The sequence below is a fragment of the Pleurodeles waltl genome, chromosome 5 (assembly GCF_031143425.1).
Source record: "Pleurodeles waltl isolate 20211129_DDA chromosome 5, aPleWal1.hap1.20221129, whole genome shotgun sequence".
In the NCBI taxonomy this organism is placed as follows: Eukaryota; Metazoa; Chordata; class Amphibia; order Caudata; family Salamandridae; genus Pleurodeles; species Pleurodeles waltl.
The window spans coordinates 1,309,328,443-1,309,346,229 of record NC_090444.1 but is presented as its reverse complement, the minus strand read 5'-3'; the positions used below and the strand labels follow the sequence as shown (position 1 = coordinate 1,309,346,229).

The 17,787-nt window shown below is 41.9% G+C and overlaps 1 protein-coding gene across 6 annotated transcripts in view; it reads left to right on the top strand.

Annotated features, from left to right (window-relative positions):
- Positions 1-17,787, top strand: part of USP45 (ubiquitin specific peptidase 45) — an 883,181-nt gene that overhangs the window by 100,167 nt on the left and 765,227 nt on the right. For 5 of the 6 annotated variants that reach the window (XM_069235543.1, XM_069235541.1, XM_069235545.1 and 2 more), the window contains one exon: positions 5,641-5,741. In XM_069235543.1, the coding sequence (XP_069091644.1) occupies positions 5,641-5,741 (101 nt within the window). Of the gene's footprint in view, positions 1-834; positions 1,002-5,640; positions 5,742-17,787 lie in introns of all 6 variants that reach the window. The other variant, XM_069235546.1, reaches the window with a different exon arrangement.

Here is a 17,787-nt window from a genome sequence, read left to right as displayed (position 1 = left end):
CTTCCTGGAGTTCTGAGGAAGATCATGAAAGATCAGCCTCAGATCATCCTGCTAGCTTTGGAATAGGCCAGGAGAGTCTGGTATCCCAATCTGTTGAACAAGAGCATTTGCCCCCCGCTCCAGCTGCATCTTTGGAAGGACTTTTTGTCTCTGCAATAGGGCAGGTTCCTCCACCTGAATCTCCACAACCTACACTTGCGTGGTGATTGAACTGCTGCAACAAAGTGAATTTGATTAATATGGTGAAAGAGGGGGTGTTTTTTTAGCAGCTATTTGCCAATCTATCACATAACGTTTATTCTGATTGTTGGGTGAAGTTTGTGGCCGGGTGCAGAGACTGTCAAGTTAACTCTCTGAAAGCCTAACTTTTGGACGTTTTGTTATTTGCTGTGCAAGCCAGCAAGGTTTTGCCATGGGCACTGTTGAAGGTTATTTGTTTGCCCTTTTGACGTTTCTACTTTTGCCTAATCAAATTTTGTTATGCAAGTTACCAGCTATGATGCGTTTTTGAAGGGTATCACATACATACCCTTCATTATGACCCAATGGATCCTTAATTTGATTCTTCCATTCTTAATGTGCATACCTTTTGAGTCCATACACACTTGTTCTCTGAGATTACTGATCATCAAGATAGTGTTTCTCTTTGCAATTACTTCTGCATGCCCTGTTAGTGAGCTACATCTGTCAGTGCAACCTCCACGCATCTTTTTCTTGGATGAATTGGTGGTGCAAACTCATGCTTCCTTTTTGCCAAAAGTTGTATCGCCTCTTCATATGGAACCATCCATCACTAACTCTGCCTTTTTCACTCTACATTGCCTCTCTGAATAGGATCATCTTCATTGACTGGACCCTTAAAGAGTGCTTTGCCTTCGCATCAAGTGCACAAACGACCTCAAGGGGATGACCTGCTTTTTATCAGCTTTGCTGGTGCTAAGAAGGGAAAGGCGGTTCAGAAGCAAACTTCTCCAGGTTCACCATCCTGTGCACTAATACATGTAAGGCCCTGGCCGAAGCATTAGTCTCCTGAGGGCCTTCTGGCCCATTCTTCCAGAGCCATGTGCACCAGGCCAGCTGTGGCGTGAGATGTATTAGTGTAGGACATCTACAAGGCTGATACATTGGCATCTATACACACCTTCACCAGGCATGTACACATATATATGCAAATGTACAGAGTTCTGTGTACTATTTATTTCCATTGTTTAATATAGGGAGAGGCAATTACTTGTGAGAGGCAATATCTCGAATGGCTCATGATACCCTTACTCTCCCTCAACTATGTTAGTAAAAATGATATTATACTCTCTGCATATATGTTTTACACTATGGCATTTGTTCATGTGTATTTGTTTTAACAGAAGATATTTAACCACTTTGACTAGACCTTGTGACTATTAGCAGAGTTGTTCACCCTCCTAGAATTGGCTCTCAGTACATTACATCACTCCAGTATGATGACAGTGTTGTTCTACTCAGTCTCACAGGGGCAGGCCTGCAGAATCTACTTAATGTGCTCAATTCCTATTGTAAAACAAATCAAGAGACAATAAATAAGTTAAAAAACGGAAATAGTGATCTTTAGTAAGGAAAAGTTACAAGTCTGGCTTTTGGTATCTCGGCAAGAGATGATTTGAAAAACATATTGAAATATAAATATAAATGCCTGGGTGTCTGGTTTGAAGATCGCAGTTGGCACCAACAACATCTGAACTCCATCAAACCAAAAGGTATTCTCACAGTGATTTGCCTTCCATTGCTTGATGGGCAGAACCAGAAAAATATTGCGGGCTCCTTTTCCTAAAATGACAAAATTAAAGTTCATTCCTGCGCTCCCATACAATGCAGACACATTTCTAAACAAACTTGACTCTTTCCTAAACACTTCTCAATGGAAAACGTATAGATAGTACAACAAAATTCATGGCAGGCCCTGCTAAGGCTAGAATTGAGCCTGACAGCCCAACACATGTCTTTAAAAACATAATTTCTAAAACACATTTATAAACTGAGACATGCTCATAACCCCGCTCTCAAATATGATGTTGTGAAGAAATGAAGCCAGGATCTGGCAACACAAAGAACTTTTTGACGATTACCTAAATTTTGCCTTTACATCCTTGCTTGATGAAGGTCTGTGGGAATCTGATCTCCCATACACCACTTTCAACAACCTTCTGATAAATTACAAAACAAATATACTTTGGTGGCAGTTAAGGTACCTTTTACAAAAGAAGCAACTTGTGGTCAGGACTTAATTCTTACAAATCCCCCCACCCACGTAAATACCTAGTGGGCACCTTTTGAGTGTATTACAAAACAATGCGAATGCAATTACTCCTTCGACTGCTTCCTTTTGATTTTCTGCCCAAACGGACAAAACATCCAGTCTCAGAGGAATGTCGACTCTGCCTCATGCTACTGTAAACCATGGCTCATACTGTGAACTTGCCCCATATTACTCAATAATTTATTGCAGTCGCCTCTCTATGAAATATCCTTTTTACATTTTTGATGCCATCAAGATGGCGTTCAAGTGTTCCACATTTTTGTCACAAATACATAATGTGAGTGCTCTAGTTGCTCATTAGAACACCAGTGAAGCTGCAGTAGAACACAGGAAAATCAACTGATAGGCATCTGCTACTGTTGGAAGTATATGTTTTACTTAGTATGTCAGACTTTATTCTCACATGGATAAGAAAGATAGTGTAAAATTATTTTTAAAATGTGCTTTCATTTTACTTTATGGAACTCTCACTTTCCATAACCTCTCTGAGAAAATATTCAGAGAAAGCCGTTTTCTTTTAAGCATGGTTCATCAAATGTCAGCCCAGGATTAGCATTTTTCACAGGGTAACATCACTTGAGAACTCTCCAAACTTCCTAACAGGAGTACAACACTCCCAGCACATAATTTATATAGTAGTTAAAATCCGTTAACACCCTCTTTGTGGCGTTTAAAACTTGGCATTCACTACAATGCATCTCAATGGGGACAATTTCCTGAGTCTTACAGTGGCTACCGCAGCATGTGGTTCATGTTGTGCCAGCCAGTAAAAGGGTGGGGTCCTCTTCGTTCACCCCAACATGCTACTATGGGGTCAGGGTATTCTCACCCTGCTTCCTTATGTATATTAACTAATTTTCAGGACTAAGGGACCATATACTTGAGTCGTCTAAAGGCTGACCCAACATATCGATCATGTTGTGGCCAGCCAGTCAGAATTGACTAGTCCCTTTTAAATTGGCCATTTGGAGCCTATTCGGACACCGATGGTTCAGATACACCTAACTTTTTAACCCGTTCATGTCCAACCTGAGTCTCTCTTTAAATGTAATTTATTTTTTAAATGGCTGAACATATTTGCACCAAATTACAAAAAGCCCACTTTCTGAAAAAAGTTCTACATTTTTGCCATATTCACTGTAATTCTGTTCATCCTTTTTTTCTGAATTGGAGAACAAAGTTTCCTATCGGAGCTAACATCATTAATTATAATTGTGGGACCCCCTTTTCCTTGGCCACTGCTTGACAGATCTATGCAAATTTTACCACAAAGGAGTCTAGGTGGATGAACTTGTTTCTGGGAAATTTCATTTTGGTTCGACAAATGGTGCCAAAGTTATTCATGAATCAAAAAAACACTCTTCCTATGGAAACTCTGACCTAAATATAACAACACAGTAGGGTGACCACCACTGTGTAAAATATGTCACTCATTGCAATGTGTAGGATGACTTTCAGGGGTGCCAAGTTTGTATCAGCAGGACTGTTGAGTAGAGCTTTGCTTCCATGTAGGTGAGAAAATGATATTATTTAGATTTTTCTATAGTTCAAACATATTCCAAGATGATATTACATTGCTTTACATAAAACCCAAAAGAGAGGTTGGTACACTGTGGTACTGCTTTAGTTCTCATGGAATCTTCTATGCTTCTATAGTAAGTTGTGATGTAAGAAATCTAAAATGTGCATCTTGAAGAAGGGACAGTTGGATGTTGACTTCAGAGGTGGTTGGGACGTTCTTCCTCATATAGCAAATAATTATAATAAAGTTAATCTTTATTATTTTTATTCATAAGCAGCCACATAAACATAAGCAGATTTACAGTTGTTCTGAGCCCATGAAAACATTGATGTTTAGAGCCATCCTTATATTCTATGGACTACCTGTGGATGGGGCAGTGAGGCAAGTAGCCTTTTCTGTGTGTAGGCCAGCCTACTATCTTGAAAGCTTTGCCTTGGTTGAAATAGTATATGTTTACCAAACTTGACAGTGTGTATTTGAGACTAAATTGTGTGGATTTTTAACACTTTTAAGTTGATATTTGCTGAAAATGGCTGAATTCCAATATATATTTAAAGCTCATATTTGAGCGATAAATCATGTGTTGTAGGGGAGACATAATTACTAATATAGTTAGTTTGGTATCTTGGACGTTGCAGATATGTCTGTTAAGTATTACCCATGTAGAAGCATTCAAAATTGATAGTTTCTTTTTACATTAATGCTGGCAACTATGCCTGGTGCACCGAGAGAACAATGCTAATAATGTTTCATAGGTGGCCTCCAAAGTAATCTTATCTGATGTGGTTACTGTTATGACACTGATAGCATTAGGAGTTTGGGTGACTTAAACTTAAGTAGTTCTTATTACAGAAAAAAGATGGCGGCCCCTGGGCTTGGGGTAGACTATGTTGGATCAAAATGTTTTCATTTGATACTGCACATGTGTCTAGGTCTTGGACTGTTATTCTGAAGTTGGCTTCCAAAAGGAAAGGTTTCATTTTTTTCTGGAGTGAAAGCTGTTAACATGCTGTCTTGCTTTTCTTGGCAAAGTTTTCTTTGAAGCAAAGGTCTGTGCGAAATATTAAAACACATGATTTTGTGTTGATTGTTAGTGGTGGTTGGGGTGAAACATATTGAATCCTGGCTATCTGAAAATAATCTACTATGTGATTGTTTGATTGTACTAGTGAGCAGGAGGAATTTTTTTGTGGTCGAGGTGGACTTTGGTAGGTGCTCGACAGTTTAGCCCTGGATGAGCTCTGTGCAGGTTTCAAGTCACTAAGTTGTGAGCCTTTGAGAATCAGATTGAGTTGTCACAGGTGTATTGATGGTTATTGAAGCTGGTTTAGGTGGGTAGTGAGCGTACGGGTTGCATGTAGAGGTTGAAGATCTTGGAGGACAGAACAGACCATGGGGTCCTCTTAGGACATAGTGGTTTCTGGAACCTTGAACATGTTGGTGGCAGTTGCATAGGTAAATTCAAATCAAGTGTAACTGGGGAGTCCATTTCATGGAAAAGACACAACTTGTTGTTTCTGCACAAAATGTTGTATTTTCTATACAGAATAATTGCCAAGGAATAGCATAATTTTTTAGTCACCTGTACCAAAGACTAGATGTCATTATTAGTAGGTAAATGTAGCCTCTGATTAAATGATTGAAATATTAATTTATTGTACAAGTACAGACTCCATCCTGGCAGGTGAGTTAAATGCATCAAAACATTTTCAAACTTCAGTAGCTAAATAATTTTCCCATGGCTGAGTTGTAAGCAATAAAAATCTGAGAAGTGTGTAATTACAGCATGCTTAAGTGGCACAATTATTGTCTTTTACTTTTTTAGGTGCTATGAGTGTGATGAAGAGTTGTCCACACACTGCAACAAGAAGGTGTTGGCCCAGATGGTCGATTTTCTTCAGAAGCATGCTAGTAGGACTGAAGCAGGTCTGTGAACAAATCTTTGAAGAATAAATGTGTGACTCATGCCGGATTTTAAAAACAGAGCAGACCTCTCTTTTGGGGTTATCCGGGATTGTCGTATTTCCATTGTTTTACTGAATATGGATCTTAACCAGGCACCCATAACTAATGCCCATTGTACACTCACAAAATTGGTTATGTCAGACTGTTGTATAAAGATGGAGGTGGCTATAGTGGAGTACACACTGCATCACATCAAAGGGCACACATAATATTTCCAAAGGGTTAGTCAGTTGCGTGCGCGGTTGTAGTTATTGTTTAATTTCTAAATTTCCAGTAGACTGTATTCTTAGAGTTGCAAGAAGCCAAGTTGAAGATTATTTGCCAGTTTGGCATGAATTGTATGAGTAGATTCACGTTTTCTCTTAGGAGAGGTTCATATGATGGGAGGGCTGACGTACATGTAGCTGTTGTTGCACATGCCCCACCTCCCCCAAAACGGCCCGGGAGACCCCGGAGAATTTGAAGGAAAGTGGAACTACCTTCTGCACAGTATGGGAAGTGGACTGGCAAATACCCAGTTCTTCTGAGTGTGCCAGCACCAATGTAAAACAGTGCATGTGTAACTAAAGAAGTTGTCTAGCTCATATATGTAGTTCATGCTGTTACGTGGAGAAGAGGGAACTTGCCTATGACCGGGCTGGTGATTTCAAAACAAACCTGAAGTATTTGAGAGTGTGTGTGTTGCTGCTCCCAAACTAGTTGGTGACTCTTCTGATTCTGGTTAGTCGGCGGAGGCACTGTATTGCCCAATCTACAAAACATAGTGATTAACCTGGCTCTTTTTGTAAGGTTTACTGAGTTTTACAATGTGTAGCATGATAATTTTGTTGAAGCCCTATTTCTCATTCACACAGGTAGGGATACAGTTTTACTGTAAAATTAGGTTGAGGAGGCTATGCTGCCTCCCCAGTTTCCTGAACTCCACTAGACCTGTAGGACCTACATGGTAGCAGAGCAGGAGGTAACGCTATCAGTCTACCAGCCCCTAGAGAGGTGAGAGAGCCAGCAGAGAAGGTGTGCATGAAGAAAATGCTACGTTTGTGTGTGTTGGTACGGGTGTCGATTTGTGCATGTCTGCAGTGCTTGAAATGGAAAGATTAAAGTGCAGGTACTCTGTGCCAGAGTACCTGCTTGTTTCCGAGAAGGGCCGGTACTCTCCAATTAAAAGTATTACAATTTCCTTGAGATAAGCCGGTACTCTCCCTCTCAAAATAAAAAAGTGCCGGTACTCAGTACCGGACAGTACCGTCCCATTTAAAGCACTGCATGTCTGTGTAATCAAGACAAATGTAAGTTTGATAGCTAGGGCACACCAGGCACATGATGGCATTGACAAACATGGTCATACATGTATATATGGGTATATTGGTTGTTGTATAGAGCAAACCTAACTTGGGAGCCACAAATGCTGTACTTAATTAAAGTACTCAATTCATGAACATGACCGATGACCGGGACCAGATTAACCATGTATTCCCTCAAGTTTTTTCCCGGGAGAGAGAGATTGGAAAGAGAGGGCATGAAAGAAAGGGACATGAAGAGGGTGGGTTTGCTAGAACATTGCAGTGGGGATGGTTTGAACATTTTTGTCAGGGCTGCTTTTAGTTCCCAATCCGGCCCTGCCAATAGCAGATAAAATGTTCCTTGAAGAGAAGTCTTTTCTTTTTGTACTGAAGGTGAGAAGAAGCCTGAAAATGCCAAATGGTTGGTAGCTGGGGTCTAAGTGAGAACATTGTGGCATTAACTGTTAAATGGAGCATACCTAATAACATGGTTGCCTTTGTTGGAATATGGGGCATACCAATGTGTATGGTAGGATTGATTGACATATGGGAGTGCCTCTGCATCGCCAGGCACTAGAAGAGCCTCAAAGGGCAATTGATTTGCCTGTGGTGCATATATGGGCACATGGTGGCATTAGCTGTCGTACGGGGCAATCAAAGGTCCCATGGTTGACTCGGTTGGAATAAGGACGCATACCAAAGTGTATAGTTGAACTGATAGGCATTTTAGTGTGTCTGGTCACCAGTTGGCATTGAGTGGCATAAAAAGCATACCAGGGTGTATGGTGAAGTGGATAAACAAATAGAACATACCGGTATGTATGTATTTTTATGTTATGGTATATCATCTGTATTTGTATGGCACTTTCCACAGTCAACACAGCACTAATGTGGGTGTTCTTTTGTGAGGATATATTGATGTATACGTGTATTTGAAAAGCGCAGAACCAGGTACGAGTAGCGTAGTGTATTACAAAGAAAGGGAGTATTGGTTACAATATTCATGCGAAGAGTGGTTTTAATGTTTTGCGATGTAGTATTCTTTGAAGTGGGGTCACAGTTATTTCAGGGCTTCTTGAACGTTGGCAGGAATGTTGTTCCAGTACATGGGAGCGTAGATGAGGAATAAGGGATTTTCATAGATCGGTTGTATATGGTTGTTGCGTACGTCATTGAGATTTTTTTAATGTCTAGATCAGCAGTGGTTTATTTTATTCAGGGGCGTAGCTTTGGGGGTGGGTGTTTGAAGTGTGACCCCCCGCCCCCAACACACACACACACACACTAAACTGGCAGTTGGGTCTGGGGGCCCTGAGTCGGATCTGCTGCTATCTTCGTGTTGTTTTTTGTTGTCCTAACCAAGAATGAAAGGGAAAACAATGGCCTTCGACTTTTAGGAGAGACACAGTTACCCATATGGCGGCTGAATTTCGACCTGTGGAACAAGATAACCCAGAATCAGTACTGGCTTACCTGCTTGTCCAAATTGTGTCCTCTTGGGCAAACTTTTATTTTACAAAACCTCCTTTTTCTTTATTATCACATTTCACAGCACTTATGAATCTTTTAGTCCAGGATATGTGCTGTACAAGCACCTCAGGTTTGATTTAGTAGACAATAATGTTTCTCCATCTATAATAAGAATCCAGGCCACATTTAGAGTTTACATGACTGCTGACTTTCTTCTTGGTTCAAAAATGGCATTGTGTTTGGGAGGCAAGCCATGAATGTTTCTAAACGCTGCCACTTTAATAAATGTCTGTTTTATGCAGTGTTAAAATATGATGTATCAAGGTGAAACACTTCCACATGTTAAAAATACACCTTTTTTAACTTTGAAGAAAATGTTTGATATTTTTCCATTATTGTTGCTGTATGATATGCATGGCAAACTTTTTCATTGCTTGGCTTGTGCAGAGACTCTTAGAGGCAATCCAGACACAAGGCTGGGCTCTGGTTCACCCTACTAATTTGCCTGCATGCCCTCCTGTTTTACAACTCGGACTTAGTACATGAGGCGGCAAGTCACTTGACAAAATGATTTGTAAAAGGCAAGGACTAGAAATATGGAGCCCTGCACACATGCACCGATTTGACAACCTTACCATCAAAGCTTCTTGTGGCAGAGATGAAGAAGACTGCGTACAGTGCAAATACATTTAAAATAAGTGATTCCAGAGGATGACTCCAGGCTTCTGTAGTGTAGGGGCTTGGCTTTTTGCTTGGGGTATGACATCCCTGAAGTGCTTTCTTGGGTTGTGGTTGGATCTGGGGCTTTTGAATTGACTGCTATGTCTGTATTAGTTTTTCTTGTCATTCCAATCTCACTAAGAGGGTTTAATCTGTTCTTTTTTTTGGACTGGAAGATATATATATCTATATATTAATTAACTCAACTCCCTTCAGCTCGTACATAGTATATCCCCTCAATAAGACGCCATAGCGCTGCATTTCCACGCAGGCTGTGGGAGAAAAACGGCAGCACAACCAAGTCTGTCATCTGAGTATTTCCACCTCAAAAATGCATTCATTTCATAGAATGAAAATTAAGAAACGTGCATTTAGCTGACAAGAATGGTAACGCGTTCCGGCACCAACGCCTTCTACTGACCACCATAAACATTCGTTAAGGTGATTTAAAAAGATCAAACAGGTGGCATGACCCCCTGAGATCAGAAGAGTTACTTAATATCAACTTGCAATAGGTGAACTTAATTCATTAATACTGCACAATTCGTAAAGTACATATTAACACACAAAAAATAAAAAAATAAAAAGATGACAATGAAGATAAAAAATGGGAATGAAATGACAATTGATTAAGACTGATGTTCCCACCATTTGTCCTGTTGCTTCATTTATAACCGACTGCACAGGATATCATATAATTAGTATTATATGCAATTACAGAAAGGGATTAGAAAATTGTATTTTCTTTTTCAGACCTTGCTAAATAGATATTCCCATTCTAAATATAAACTTTTTTAGCTTTTCCAGCCAAAATGAAGAAGTACCCTATTGTCTCAGTGTAACTCTTATATGTGTACGCATCTCAACACCTAACAGATTCCTATTAGTTAATCATAAATCATGAACTGGGTGGTTACAACAAAACTGTAACATAGCTATTTCTGTATGTGTCACAGTTCAAAACCAGTACATCTTTCCTCATCTGTTATGGAACAATGGTAATCACTGTATTTGGTCCAGTGCCCTATTGACCGTTCAATCGTCTATTAATTAGACATCCTTAAAGCCATTGTCTCGTTTAAGTGAGCAAGTCAAAGTTCAACATGATTATTCTTTTGTATGCCACATTTCAAACCTATGCAAATTTAGTTCATCGGTCATATATCAGGTCACTCCATATTCTTACAGCAATATGACAGCTTCAAGGTTAGTTATGCAGCTTAATATAGCTTTCAGATTTATAATCCTAAAGAATACATGAGGGACTCGAGGAGATAGTCAATTTAAAAAAACATGAAGCTCCACATCACAGTATATATATATATATATATATATATATATATATATATGTTCGATGGCATGTGTAGCTGCAGATACACATGCTGTGCGCCGTCTGGTGTTGGGCTCGGAGTGTTACAAGTTGTTTTTCTTCGAAGAAGTATTTTCGAGTCACGAGACAGAGGGACTCCTCCTACTTCGATTCCATTGCGCATGAGCGTCGACTCCATCTTAGATTGTTTTTTTTCCGCCATCGGGTTCGGACGTGTTCCTTTTCGCTCCGTGTTTCGGGTCGGAAAGTTAGTTAGAATCTCGGAAAAAAACGTCGGTATTGTTTGCGTTCGGTATCGGGTTAGTTAGAACAAATCGACACCGAATTTTGAAGAGCTCCGGTGGCCCTTCGGGGTTTTTTCGATCCCCCGTCGGGGCCTGGTCGGCCCGGCCACGTGCGACTTCAAGGCTCATGGAACGGACCCCATTCCGTTTCTGCCCAAAATGCCATCACAAGTATCCGTATACGGATCACCATCTGGTCTGTAACTTGTGCTTGTCCCCCGAGCACAAGGAGGATACTTGTGAAGCCTGTAGAGCGTTTCGGTCGAGGAAGACGCTGAGAGACCGAAGAGCCAGGAGACTACAAATGGCATCCACGCCGACAGGTCAAGATCATTTCGAGGAGGAAGAAGAAGCTTTCTCCGTCCGCGAGTCAGATTCGGAAGAACTCGACGCCGAAGAAACAACCAAAACCGTGAGTAAGACGTCAAAAATCAAGACTCACGAGAAGTCTACAAAAGCCCAGGGGACGCCACCGCCAACAGGCCATGGCTTAACCCAAAAAATAGGTGACCCATCCAAGGCACCGAAAAAGGGCATGCTGGTGTCGAAGTCATCCGACTCCGGTCGAGATACCGCCACACAGCAACCTCGGAGCCGAGACGGCGGCTCCGAGAAACTTCGGCACAGAGACAGCGGCACCGAAGAATTTCGGCACCGAGACACGCCGAGAACAAAGAAGGTTTCTTCAGACCCTAAAAAGACTTCCGAAAAGGTTTTGGTTCCGAAACAACCAGCCTCGGAGCCGAAAACTAGTTCCTATACAGAGGAACAAGGATTAACCTCCCAATTACATCGATTTGGAGAGGAGCTTCAATCTGAAGAGCCTGCCTACACACAAAGAAGGCTTCATATTCATGAGGACACAGGGAAGATAACCACTCTTCCCCCAATCAAAATAAAAAGGAAACTTGCCTTTCAACAAAAGGACAAGCAACCACAGGCAAAGGTGGCAAAGAAAACAACCCCACCACCGTCTCCACCACCATCAATACATGCATCACTGGCAACAACTCCACCACTGATGCACTCACCAGCTCATACTACAATGAGTCAGGATGATTCCGATGCATGGGACCTCTACGATGCTCCAGTGTCTGACAATAGCCCAGACTCTTATCCTACAAAACCGTCACCACCTGAGGACAGTACATCCTATACACAGGTGGTCGCAAGGGCAGCCGAGTTTCACAATGTGTCCTTACATTCGGAACCAATTGAGGATGACTTTCTCTTTAACACCCTTTCCTCCACCCATAGCCAATATCAAAGCCTTCCCATGCTCCCAGGAATGCTAAGACATTCAAAACAAATATTTCAGGATCCAGTTAAAGGCAGAGCCGTAACTCCAAGGGTGGAGAAAAAATATAAGCCACCGACCACTGATCCAATATATATTACTACACAACTAGCACCTGACTCAGTAGTTGTGGGGGCAGCTCGTAAGAGAGCCAACTCTCATACCTCAGGCGACGCACCGCCTCCAGACAAGGAGAGCCGCAAATTTGATGCTGCGGGAAAAAGTGTTGCAGCACAAGTTCCCGCCTCTTGCAAGGATGATGGACAGCTTTCCAAGGCGACCCCACTGCGTTTGCCGCCGACTCGCGTGGTGCGTTGTTGATGCGCAGGGGCGCGAGGACATCTCTGCGGGGACGCACTAGTGGCAATGACATTGCCGGGGGCACACAAGTTTGCTGAAGACGTTTTGCCCCCGTGGCCCATCACGTACCCTAGTGTACAATGTGGACGCGGCAGATGCCACGGTTGAAGCTCACCTTCTGGAAAGGACGGCCCACCCTGGCTCTTGGGCTTAGCAGGGATGGGGCGGGGCGGGGCTGTGCGCTCAGAGATCCCATGGCGGAGGGGATCTGGAATCCTTCCTGGAGGTGAGCTGATGATGTGCTGGAGCGTGGTTTATGTCTGACTGGGACGCGCGGTTTCTGTCTTCCTCTGCTGGAGACACAGAGTGGAGGGTTTCTCCCTTTGTGGAGCACCTGTGGGCTCCACCCGCTGGGCCACGCCCCGTCCACCCTCGAGGTAGGTGGGGGAGTTCCCGCCTTTTTACCAGGATGATGGATGGACGACTAAGTATTTTTTACCCATGATTCTAATTATGTATTGTATGTGCAGATGTGTGTGTATAGTCATGTGTGTGTGTGTATAAATATATATATATATATGTGTATGTATGTGTATATGTTGTTTCTGTGCCTGGCATGTTTCTATGAATTTCTGCTCTCTTTTTATCACACTTATCTACTCATCGCTCTTATGTCATGTCTCTATCAAACTATCCTCCATTCTCACTCGGACTCATCCCAAATCCCTTCGACCACTTTCATCTCCTAAATATCTCTGCCTAAGCTCATCCCTCCACCCCCACATCTAACTCACCAAACCTCACTCTACCTCTGTGACCTCCCACACAACCCTACTAAATTCTCCTGCATTCATCTCACCCTGCTACTATGCTCTCCCTAACCCTTCCACATCCTCTTTCCCCTCCGCCCCCCTTTTATTCATCTCAAGCCTTTGGATTGAGTAAATGAAGGATAAACTCCCAATTAACACTTCTGGATTTCTTTCCTCCTCCACCCCTCCATTACTCCAGTCAATCTAACTAACAAACTCTCATATCCGCAACTCAAATTAACTCATAATAATACTAAAAACTGTACTCCTTATTAAATTATACTAATCCATCACTAATTCTTGTTGGGTACCGGAGTAGCGTGCTACTCATCGAAAAGCGCTTCGACGCCTCGTCAGGGGTAGTAAGCGCTATATAAATACGATTACGATTACAATTACAATTACAAGCAGCAAATCAGTGGTGTATCGCCAATTCACAAGCACTTTTGGCAAGATACGACAGGGCTCATTGAGATGAAATGCAACATTTCATCGAACACTTACCCAAGGAGTTCCAAAAAAGAGCGCAACAGGTGGTGGAAGAGGGACAAAGTATCTCAAATAATCAGATACGGTCTTCCATGGATGCAGCAGATACAGCTGCAAGGACAATAAACACTTCAGTCACAATACGGAGGCACGCATGGCTGCGCACTTCTGGGTTCAAACCGGAAATCCAGCAGGCTGTGCTCAATATGCCGTTTAATGAACAGCAATTGTTTGGGCCAGAGGTAGACACTGCCATCGAAAAACTCAAGAAGGACACCGATACAGCCAAAGCCATGGGCGCACTCTACTCCCCGCAGAGCAGAGGCACATTTCGGAAAACACCTTTTAGGGGAGGGTTTCGAGGTCAACCCACAGAAACCACAACCTCACAAACAAGGCCTACCTACCAGGGTCAATATCAGAGGGGAGGTTTTCGGGGGCAATTTAGAGGGGGCCAATTCCCCAAAAATCGAAAATTCCAAGGCCCCAAAACCCCTCAAAATAAGCAGTGACTCACAAGTCACACACCCCCATCACATAACACCTGTGGGGGGAAGACTAAGCCAATTTTACAAACTTTGGGAGGAAATAACAACAGACACTTGGGTCTTAGCAATTATCCAGCATGGTTATTGCATAGAATTTCGCCAATTCCCTCCAAACGTCCCACCGAAAACACACAATATGTCAAAACAACATATAGATCTTCTAGGACTAGAAGTTCAAGCATTGCTACAAAAGGACGCAATAGAATTAGTACCAACTCAACAAAAAAACACAGGAGTTTACTCACTGTACTTTCTAAAACCCAAAAAGGACAAAACTCTGAGACCAATACTAGATCTCAGAACACTAAATACCTACATAAAATCAGACCACTTTCACATGGTCACGTTACAAGACGTAATACCACTGCTCAAACAGCAAGACTACATGACAACATTAGATCTAAAAGATGCGTTTTTTCCATATACCAATACATCCTTCACACAGGAAATACCTAAGGTTCGTCTTCCAAGGAATACATTACCAATTCAAAGTGTTGCCATTCGGAATAACAACTGCGCCAAGAGTTTTTACAAAATGCCTGGCAGTAGTAGCTGCTCATATCAGAAGGCAGCAAATACATGTGTTCCCGTACTTAGACGACTGGCTAATCAAAACCAACACGCTAAAACAGTGTGCACAGCACACAAAATATGTCATACAAACCCTTCACAGGCTAGGTTTCTCCATCAACTACGCGAAGTCACACCTTCTGCCGTGTCAAACGCAGCAATACTTAGGAGCGACATTCAACACAGCAAAAGGGATTGCCACTCCAAGTCCACAACGGGTTCAAACATTTCACAAAGTAATACAGGCCATGTATCCAACACAAAAGATACAAGTCAGAATGGTAATGAAACTACTAGGCATGATGTCTTCATGCATAGCCATTGTCCCAAACGCAAGATTGCACATGCGGCCCTTACAACAGTGCCTAGCATCACAATGGTCACAAGCACAGGGTCAACTTCTGGATCTGGTGTTGATAGACCGCCAAACATACATCTCGCTTCTATGGTGGAACAGTACAAATTTAAACCGAGGGCGGCCTTTCCAAGACCCAGTGCCACAATACGTCATAACAACAGATGCTTCCATGACAGGGTGGGGAGCACACCTCAATCAACACAGCATCCAAGGACAATGGGACATACATCAGAGACAGTTTCACATAAATCACTTGGAAATGTTAGCAGTATTTCTAGCGCTGAAAGCATTTCAACCCATAATAACCCAAAAATACATTCTTGTCAAAACAGACAACATGACAACAATGTATTATCTAAAAAAACAAGGAGGGACACACTCGACACAGTTGTGCCTCCTAACACAGAAAATATGGCATTGGGTGATTCACAACCACATTCGCCTAATAGCACAATTTATTCCATGGATTCAGAACCAGTTGGCAGACAATCTCTCTCGAGATCACCAACAAACCCACGAATGGGAAATTCACCCCCAAATACTAAACAATTACTTTCAAATTTGGGGAACACCTCAAATAGATCTATTTGCAACAAAGGAAAACTCAAAATGCCAAAACTTCGCATCCAGATACCCACAAGATCAATCCCAAGGCAATACTCTATGGATGAACTGGTCAGGGATCTTTGCATACGCTTTTCCCCCTCTCCCTCTCCTTCCATATGTAGTAAACAGGTTGAGTCAAAACAAACTCATTAAACTCATACTAATAGCACCAACATGGGCAAGGCAACCTTGGTACACAACACTACTAGACCTGTCAGTAGTACCTCATGTCAAACTACCCAACAAACCAGATCTGTTAACACAACACAAACAACAGATCAGACATCCAAATCCAGCATCTTTGAATCTAGCAATTTGGCTCCTGAAATCCTAGAATTCGGACACTTGCACCTCACACAAGAATGTATGGAGGTCATAAAACAAGCTAGGAAACCTACCACTAGACACTGCTACGCAAACAAGTGGAAAAGATTCGTGTATTACTGCCAGAATAATCAAATTCAGCCATTAACCGAATCTCCAAAAGATATAGTTGGATATTTACTACATTTGCAAAAATCAAATCTAGCTTTCTCTTCCATAAAAATACATCTCACCGCAATATCAGCTTACCTACAAATTTCTCATTCAACTTCACTATTTAGAATACCAGTCATTAAAGCGTTTATGGAAGGCTTAAAAAGAATCATACCACCAAGGACACCACCTGTTCCTTCATGGAACCTCAACATTGTCTTAACAAGACTCATGGGTCCACCTTTCGAGCCCATGCATTCTTGTGAAATGCAATACTTAACGTGGAAAGTTGCATTTTTGATTGCCATCACATCTCTAAGAAGAGTGAGCGAGATTCAAGCATTTACCATACAAGAACCATTTATTCAGATACATAAAAATAAAGTAGTTCTAAGAACAAATCCAAAATTTTTACCAAAGGTTATCTCACTGTTCCACTTAAATCAAACAGTAGAATTACCAGTGTTCTTCCCACAACCAGATTCTGTAGCTGAAAGAGCACTACATACATTAGACATCAAAAGAGCACTAATGAACTACATTGACAGAACAAAACTAATTAGAAAAACAAAACAACTATTTATTGCCTTTCAAAAACCTCATACAGGAAATCCAATTTCAAAACAAGGCATTGCTAGGTGGATAGTTAAGTGTATTCAAACCTGCTATCTTAAAGCAAAAAGAGAGCTGCCTATTACACCAAAAGCACACTCAACCAGAAAGAAAGGGGCTACCATGGCCTTTCTAGGAAATATTCCAATGAACGAAATATGTAAGGCAGCAACATGGTCTACGCCTCATACATTTACCAAGCACTACTGTGTAGATGTGTTAACTGCACAACAAGCCACAGTAGGTCAGGCTGTACTAAGAACATTATTTCAAACTACTTCAACTCCTACAGGCTGAACCACCGCTTTTGGGGAGATAACTGCTTACTAGTCAGTGCACAGCATGTGTATCTGCAGCTACACATGCCATTGAACGGAAAATGTCACTTACCCAGTGTACATCTGTTCGTGGCATGAGTCGCTGCAGATTCACATGCGCCCACCCGCCTCCCCGGGAGCCTGTAGCCGTTTAGAAGTAGATCTTGAACATTTGTACATTTGTAAATATATTACTTTAACCTTTATTATGTACATACGTATTCATTCCATTGCATGGGCACACTATTACTAATATACACAACTCCTACCTCACCCTCTGTGGGGAAAACAATCTAAGATGGAGTCGACGCTCATGCGCAATGGAATCAAAGTAGGAGGAGTCCCTCGGTCTCGTGACTCGAAAAGACTTCTTCGAAGAAAAACAACTTGTAACACTCCGAGCCCAACACCAGACGGCGGACTGTGCACAGCATGTGAATCTGCAGCGACTCATGCCACGAACAGATGTACACTGGGTAAGTGACATTTTCCATATAAAACGTAGAGTACTAGTAAAGGAGAGACCACATAAAT